Genomic DNA, 9,097 nt, shown 5'->3' with positions numbered 1-9,097 from the left:
CCAAAACAGACCCCTGTGGATCCCCACTTGTTATACCAGTGAAAACATGTTCTGTTTCTATCTAAGCCTCAATACACCACCCGTTTACTTATTGACTCAACACAGAGCAGTTTCAAGTGGGTCGGTATGTTCTATTTCCACCAGCTGCCCTATGCTTCCTTCTTCTCTACTGCCCTCCATACCACAAGCCAAGCTCAGTGACCTTTCTGTGCTGCTACTTTTCTGCACTTTTCTCCTAGCTATTTGCCCTAAATGTGGCTATAAGTAGGTCCAGCTGTGTCTAAATCTGTGGAAGAATAGTGGAATGTACACCTTCACTTGCTCTGAGGTGAAGAGAGTGTGTGGGGCATGTACTGAAAACAAAGGGGTGGGTTAGGAGCTGGTACCACCAGCACTGAACAGAGATGGGGTGGAGGGAAAGATGAGAGAAGATGAGTAATTTACGTGATAAAGCTAAACATTTTCTAATCTTATTTTTATTAAAAGTAGTTTTATTTTTTATGAATAGCTTCCTGTTAGCATTTTAAAAGTGTGTTTGAAAAAAACCCCTGCCATCTCCCCATATATTTTTCTGTGGGTTTATTTATGTATCTACTGATTGCCAAAATAAGAAAAATCCCTCCCCCAATCTTGTATACAGCTGTCCACTTGATACTGGACTGAGACTACCCACCCATTTCTGATAGGCCACTCATGGTATCAGTTCTCAGTCATCTTGGCTATATTTGAACTGCTGACCTATAAGAAAAGGGTTCTGTAAATTATTACTAGAGCCCTACCAAATTCATGGCCATGAAAAACATGGACCGTGAAATCTGGTCTCCCCTCATGAAATCTAGTGTTTTTGTGTGCTTTTACCCTATACTATACAGATTTCACAGAGGGAGAACAGCCTTTCTCAAATTGGGAATCCTGACCCAAAAGGGAGTTGCAGGGGGGTTGCCAGGTTTTTTTTGGCGGGGGAAGGGGGTCACAGTATTGCCACCCTTACTTCTACACTGCCTTCAGAGCTGAGCAGCCTGGAGGAGGGCCCAGCTCTGCAGGCAGCAGCGCAGAAGAAAGGATGGCATAGTATGGTTTTGCCACCCTTACTTCTGCACTGGCAGCAGCTCTGCCTTCAGAGCTGAGCTCCTGGCCAGCAGCCACCGCTTTCCAGCCGCCCAGCTCTGAAGGCAGTGCCGCTGCCAATGGCAGCACAGAAATAAGGATAGCAGTACCGCAACCCCCTATAATAACTTTGTGATCTGCCCACAGCTCCTTTTTGGGTCAGGACCCCTACAGTTACACCATGAAATTTCAGATTTCAATAGCTGAAATCATGAAAGTTATGATTTTTAAAATCCTATGACTGTGACATTGACCAAAATGGACTGTGAATTTGGTAGGGCCCTAATAATTCACCAAACTGTGGCATTTAGATATATACAAATATTGCATGCATATATATCTTTAAACTAACCATTGCACTGTACTTAGAATAATGTGCTTTCTTGGAATCTTGTTACAATTTTACGTGCATGTTTAGGTTTGAGAATTGGGTATAAAACATGCTGATAAGTACTGTACTGTTTTAAAAAGTGCAAAGGTGGAGCATTATTTTTTCACATTGATATTTTATATGCATATTTTGCAGTCACTTAATCTTAGATACATTTTGTTGTTGCAACACAAAGCTGCCTTCCTCCCCCCCCCCCCCGATTAAAAAAAAAATCTGCCCATAAGCGCTGTCCCCACAACCCTGGGTGCTGGGATTCACAAGGAGGAACGCGCATTTCACGCCTAAATCTGCCCTCTCTGTGCTCCAAGGGTGTGGGATCCCTCCTCCCGCCAGGCGCAGACAGCCAGGCCCCTCACATCCAGCACGGCCAGGATCCTATTCAACTGGGCTCTGGGCTCCTCCGGCCTCTGAGCGCCCAGCCAGAGCCTCACCGAATGGAGCCTGCCCCGTTGCGCGGGTGCCTGGCCGGGTCAGGGGAGCGGGCAGAGCGGGGGTGGAGGAGGAGGAGGGAGGCTGGACCTGGAATTGTATCAGGGAGCGTGAAACCCTCCGACCTTAGTCTGAGCCCCACAGAGACGCGGAACATCCTCTGCCGCCCCCTCCCCCGGCGGGCGGGCGGCGGGGGTTGGTTCCCCAGGAGGCGGTGCCCTGGTTGGGAAGAGGTGTGATTTACTCCCCGGAGAGGCGGGGCCGGCTGTCCCAGTGGCTCTGTCATCCCCAGGGAAACCGGACGCCGCTGCCTTGCAATTTATGGCAGCTGAGGCTGCGGCAGGCAACAATGTAACTGGTGCCCTGGCTGCTTGTCAGGGACCACAGGCCGGGCAGTGAGGTAGCCGCAGGCGAACTGCAAATACAGGGCAGGGGAGGAAGGAAACTTTAGAGAAGCGACTGCGCCGTCCTGTAGCTGAGGGGATTTGTAAGGCGGGCCGAGCTGGGGCTGTAGAGGGAACTGAACTGCAACCCCCCCGGGCCAACCAGGGCTGGTGCATTCGCAAGGGGACACCAAGTGGTATCTGCTGGGCAGGCGGGAGTTTGAAGAAGAGGGACACGCTATTCCCCGAGCAGCAACTTGTGCGGGAGTCCGCTTGCGCGTCAGCGGCTCCCACCAGCCCCTCCAATTCTGGGGCTGGAGATGGAGGAGGAAGAGGCTGCGCAGGAAGAAAGTTTCTCAGAGGAGGAGAGGGTCCAGTTTGTGGGGCACCGTCTGGCACTTTTGCTGAACTTTCAAGCAGAGAAATGGAGCAAATATCTTGAAAATGAGGAGAACCAGAAAACCCTGGCGGAGTTTTTGGATAAAACCGAACCAGCTTTCTTGCTGTTTTGCTCCCCTCGGGCAGGAGCGTTAACAGCTATGCAGAAGGTAAGGTGCTCAAGTGTGAATTACAAATACGGTACCCTTGGGTTTCGGGATGCTGCAAATATATTTGCTAGTGTTTTATAGCACAGAGACCTTAAGTCATGCTATGAAAAGCACGATCCCACTGCTTGGCCCTTTCAGGGTTAGGACTTCCTGATGAATGGATTCAAGCCTCTTAATATTAGTAGAGATGGGCAAAATTGGGGATAAATTGGGAGCAGAGTTTAATTTTATCTGAACCACCATCACCAACAATGTTTAGACCTTTCTGGTTTTGTCCCCACTGCAATGATTCTAAGGGGGAAATAAGTGGAAATATATGAACAAATTTTATTAAGGTTAATTTCACTTTAATCTTTAGTATAGACGTCCTAGCATTAATGCACTCTGTAGAAACTACTTCAGTCAGCCATTCCTTTCCACCCCTCTGGTAGTCTTATCCCGTTTCTTAAGAGTCTTCCTTTTAAAGTAGTGATATTCAGACTGAGGCTTGGGAGGAGCAAGTGGCTTTTTAAAGTGTCTACTGTGGTAATTGGCATCACATGATTGAAACACTGATTTAATTATTAACCAATCAGGATCTTTTACTGTGTTAAGTTATCAGCTTGTACTATTAAATTTATTTGCTGTGAGAATGCTTATATATAGTATTGTAGTAAATGAAACAATGAATTCACAATACTATGGCTCTGGGTAATGTTGATTGCTAATTTGGCTCCTGAATCACTCAGATCTGAGGATCACTGCATTTAAAATGTGATTTGGTTAAGGTAGGATCAGATTGAGACAGACATGCCCTTACACTTGTGAGTACACAAATAGATTAATTTAAATCAATTGGATTACTCATGGGAGTAACTGCTCACCAGTGTGAGAATGGGGGCCCAGTCTGGTCCATAGTAATTGAGAGGACTCAACCTTCTAGACTATTAGCCTATCCTGTTTAAAATACATCGGTTAAATCCTGGCTCCACTGAACTCAATGGCAGTTTTGCCATTGACTTCAGTGAGGCCAAGACGTCACCTACAGAATGTAATAGCTAACAAACTTACTGGTTTTAGCTAGGAATGCAAGTAACTGAGAGTACTTAATATTGTATATGTGTGTTCCTTAGTTAATACCTCAATTTCTAAAGATATCAGTGCACTTAGTTAAAATACCCACTGCACATCTACATCACTGGAGATTAAAAAAATAATATTTTGTCCTTGAATTGTCTTGATCATTGGCTATCAGCTGCCAGAAACTTATTAGTAACACTATAATGCAAGTAACTGTCCTCTAAGACAGTTTCTACCACCAGAATTGGGTCTCCAGGGGAATAAAAGGAGTTACTTTGTTCAATATACTATCCAGTTTCCCTAAATTAATTAAAAAAAAAATCTCACCTGTAGCCCTCTTTCCCCATATTTCTTGACCCGTGGAGTACTATTTTGCTATCGCTTATGTCCCTTGCCAAAGAATCAAACAGAAAATCTAACTTAATTATATCAAACCAATGGGACAAGAGTGCACACAACAATAATGGGTGCTCCAAGCCACACTGCCTGATGGGGCCATTCCATGGCCACCCTGTGCCACTTAATTATAGTAAATGTCATTAGTTTGTCTTAAAACAGCTACTTTCTGTGGCAGACTGAAAAATATATGGTCGCTTAAACTGAGATTTTTAATTAATTAAATATGAATATAAATAATACAGTCAGTACGCTAGCTCTGTCTTTCTCTGTATTTAAATTCAATTTATTTTACACTATCCCCACATTTTCAGTTATTGTGCAGATTTTGTACTGGCAACACATAGGTTTGTAGCATTGTTGAAATGTCAGGGGTAAAGCTGTGAAAGTTTTGGCAGCTGGTTAGGAATCTCTTGGATCTTTGATTTCAGGCTGTCTGCAGACCCTGTAAGATGACAATGTATCCGTTGTTGCACTCCATACAGTTTCTTTTGCAACCAGGAAGGTGTGTGTGTGTGTGTGTGTGTTTGTTTGTTTTTTAATGAAAGTTTAAATTCTGGAGCACATTCTGAACAAGGGTGGAATAAATGGCAAATTCCATAGCTCTTAAATGGTGGAATACATCCACCTCAAAGAAACATAAAATTGGAAGTTTTTAGGGCCAGATTGTTGTGCATCTAACACTTTCATGAAGAGGGATATGGTTTTGGAAAGAGTTAATTTATTGTTGGATGTGAAACAAAAGGATGGGTAGTGGAGGCATCGTAATATATATTGTATTATTATTATTTAATATATATTATTTATATATATATTTCATGAAGAGGGATATGGTTTTGGAAAGAGTTAATTTATTGTTGGATGTGAATTAATAATTAGGCTAAACTGCTGTCAGAAACATTCATTTAGCTTTTATTGCGTGGAAGTTATGGGCATATATCAAGGGATAGAATTTGGCCCTATATATCATCTGAAAGTACTTTACAGACATCATGTATGGGGTTCATTTCACCCACCCTCAAGATGCAAGCACATTGTTGTCTGAAAATGTGGCCATAGTTCTCTATCAGTATGGTATAAAATGGGGTTTTTGGTTCTTGGTTTTTAAGGGCTTTTTTTTTTTTTTTTTTTTTTTTTAACTGGTGCCTATTTGCATAAGATCAACCACAGGCAAGTGAAAAACCAGACGTCAAAGCAAGCCCAAGATCTGGGTACAGATTTTTGGACACACACACAGCACAGGGATTCTGACAAGGTGCTTCAGAGTCCCAGGCTGCTCTACTGCCAGCTATTTTTGTACCTCTGTGCCCTGCTTCCTCCACTTAGTCCCAACAGGCCTGACCAGGACCTCACTATTGTATCAGAGTGGTAGCCGATATTCAGTATTGTATGTCACCTAATAGGCAGCTATTGGTGTTTATTCTCTGACTACTTTGTACTGTAAAGATCATATTCTTGTAGAACCGATAACCTATGATTCTCTTGTTTTAGATACCCAGTGATATAACACATAAATTAGTTTGCATTATGAAGACCACAGAACGCATTGGAACAGACAATTACAAAAAAGAGCTGGTATTTGAAGAATTGTCTGCAACACCACTTGAGCATACAGTTGATTTAATAGAAGAGGTATTTATAACTAAACATTTGTGATAAACCTTAAAATTTGAGTCTTGCATTTATTATAATTTCCAACAGATAGTGGACAGCAGAAAAATAATGCTTACACTGGTAAAAGAAAAAAAATTACAATAAAACTGCAGCTACTCTGTTGCCTAGACATGTCACAAAAGAATGGGTAGTGGAAGTATTGTAATATATATTGTATTATTATTATTTAATATATATTATTTATTGTAACTGAAGTGATTTCATCATCTGAATTGTTGTGAAGCTTGAAGCACACACTGAACATTTTGTATAACCTGCTTGTAATAGGGTAAGTGCTTGCTTGATTCTGTTCAGGCATCTAGAACCCGTTTTCAGCAGCCCAGATTTTGTGAGGGACATTGTACAGTACTCCTCTTGTCCAAAGGATGTCAGCTTGAAAGATAGGTTAGGAGTCAGTTCTCCTGTGGTTGATTATTATCTCTCATTCAGGAATATTGAAATAGCAGATGTTAGTTACGTGCCAAAAGTTGAGTATATGCAGTCATTACTCCAGGTCAGAACTATGTGAATTTTAAGAATTAAAAATAGCTTTCACAGTCACATGAGCAAAAAATTTTTTGCATCTGATGAATCTATAACTATTTCACAGGAAGGGCAGGGGCGCTGGAACAATTTGTATGGTGGGGTTGCTGACAGCCATTGAACCAAACTCTAAACCCTGTATATGATGGAAACCACTTCAAGTCGGGGGCAGAAGGTGCGGCAGCCCCCCCAGCACCCTTAGTTCCAGCAACTATGAGGAAGGGAGTATAGGATCAATGAGGAGGGGTATATAAAAAGTTTTCCCCACTAATAGGAGTTCAGTTCCAGTAGATCTCAGCCAAAATTTTACTCCATTTTTGCTGAACCTTCCTCTGAAATGTAAATCAAAAGATAAATATATATGCAAAGTTTTAAAATCTTGTCACTTTTAAGAAACAGAATAATATATCCAAAAAGGAGGAATATGAAAACAAGTAACTGGATGAGATAAGTTGCGTAGCATCAAACAGACATCAGAAATCATTCATTTGGTATACATGTAATTTCCTGTTACATAGATACATAGTCATATTATTCAAAACACTTCACTTTTGTTTTTACAGCCTGTGTTGGTAGGCTCTCAGGATCAAATTCAATGCTGATAAAAGTAGTGCAACACGTTTGACATCAGTGCTTGCACCAGGGTTGAATTTGGCTCTGAGTTTTAAAGTTGCATTTGGAATCTTATGGTTGGAAGAAAAACTTTTTTTTTTTTATTACAAATGTAAACGCTTCATCCCCCAGATGGCCAGGTATCACTTCTTTGTGTTTAGGTCTATAGCAAGACCACTGTCTCCTTTTTAAAATTGTACTTAAAATATTTCATATGTTAATCACTGCTTCTCCTGGCAGTCAGTTACCATGCTCACATGTGGTCAAATTCTGGTCTGAGTTACAGTACTATAAATTCACTGAATTAAATCAAGTTACTTTGGATTTACACCACTGTTACTCAAGGCAGAATTTGGTCCTTAGTAAGAAAATAGCTCAGTCAGAATACAAAAACTTAAAATTCCTGGTAAGCATTAGAAAAACAAGACTTTGGGAATTTAAATATGAAAATGAACACAGTAGAAATGAGTATATTTATTAATACTTCTCCAAAAATATTCCCTTTGCATGATTCTTTTTCAATGTTATAAATGTAATTTAATTTTCAAATTCTTTGATTAATTAGGAATATAATCAAATGTATTTCAGTAAGGTGAAAAATATGTGCAATTAAAATGTAGTAATCCAAAAATAATTAAAAAAAATAAATAGTGATAGATGCTAAGACTGGATGGGCACTGTAGATTCTCACTATGTTGGCCAGTGACTTTGTTGACCTTGAATTGGTCATTATTTTGGGGTGGCCATCTCGTTTGGGAGGAAGTTATTGGCTTGGGGCCAGTGGAAACAAACTGGTTAAGAGCAAAAGAAGTAATAGAACTTTAGCAAACTTACACTGGAAAGATAAAGGATGAAATTCTGGCCCCATTGAAGTCAGTAGGAGAACTCCCATTGTCTTCAATGAGGCAGAGTTTCACACATTTCATTGGGAATCCATTTTTTATAGAGGCTGGCAAAGTCAAGTGGTGGTGTGTGGGGTTTTTTGTTTTTTTTTAGTTCATGGAGAGAGGGAGTGAGGGCCACAAACTGTAATGAAAAGAGGGAAGTTTGCTGCTGATGAGATCAGGGATACATTCACTACATGGATGTCTTAATTCCAAATTCCACATTTACTTGGGAGCCTATTCTCCTTTGTGAAAGCTGATGTATTTGGTTTGGCTATGCATTCAATTTGTTCAGATGTATTTTAGTATTAAAAATTAATTACCTTTTTCCTGGTTTGTTGCTATAGAGGATGTAGAACAACAAACACACATTTGGAATTTAGTAGTAACAAATCATACTGATAGTGCTACTCTAGCTGTTTACCTGATTAATACATTCTGCAGAAATCAACTGAGAATTTCACAACAGTAGTACCTGTTCAAATATTTGACTTAAAGATCTTGCATAACCTGAGGCAACTCATGTGTTGCTGATTATCTACATTAGAGGGCATGTCAAAGACTTCAGCAAACACTGAAAACAAAAATGCAGTTAAACCTTTTTAAAAGTAGTAAAAGGATGGATGGATGAGAAACTGGAAGGTCAGACATTTTAAAAGCAGCTTCATTATGTCTGTTTAGTATATAAACAAGAAATTTCAGTAAGAGTTCCTTATGTTCTCATTTAAAAAGTTGTTCACAATATGCAATAAAATTTCATACCACAAGGGAATATTCAACAAAAATAAGAAAATGAAAAAGCTTGCTCCTTTTCACTTTCCCTTCTAAACAAAATCAAGCCATAGCAGTTTCCATAAATCTGGAAAGGTTAGAGTAGCCTTCTTAATAAAGTCTAACTCCGATTCATCCTTCATATCCCTTTTAACACTAATCTGTTCCAAGGCACAACCCTTTGAAGAAAAATATGTGCAAATTCTGAGAAGGATCATCAACCATGCTGGGAATGGGTGCCAAGGTCCTGTAACCATCTGCTGAGGCTTAAAAAGGAATTCCTAAGGGATATTAGTGTCAAGAGAGAGCTGCAGGGAGGCT

General features: G+C 40.5%; 1 protein-coding gene across 1 annotated transcript in view; it reads left to right on the top strand.

Annotated features, from left to right (window-relative positions):
• The first annotated feature begins 2,214 nt into the window (after nt 1-2,214).
• Nucleotides 2,215-9,097, top strand: part of DNAH11 (dynein axonemal heavy chain 11) — a 305,959-nt gene continuing 299,076 nt past the window's right edge. Inside the window, exons 1-2 of the mRNA XM_045004937.1 lie at nt 2,215-2,858; nt 5,805-5,945. Coding sequence (XP_044860872.1) covers nt 2,631-2,858; nt 5,805-5,945 — 369 coding nt within the window. The 5' untranslated portion in view covers nt 2,215-2,630. The remainder of the gene's footprint in view (nt 2,859-5,804; nt 5,946-9,097) is intronic.

This window comes from Mauremys mutica, chromosome 2 (assembly GCF_020497125.1).
Source record: "Mauremys mutica isolate MM-2020 ecotype Southern chromosome 2, ASM2049712v1, whole genome shotgun sequence".
Classification (NCBI taxonomy): Eukaryota; Metazoa; Chordata; order Testudines; family Geoemydidae; genus Mauremys; species Mauremys mutica.
This window is presented reverse-complemented; position numbering and strand designations above follow the sequence as displayed.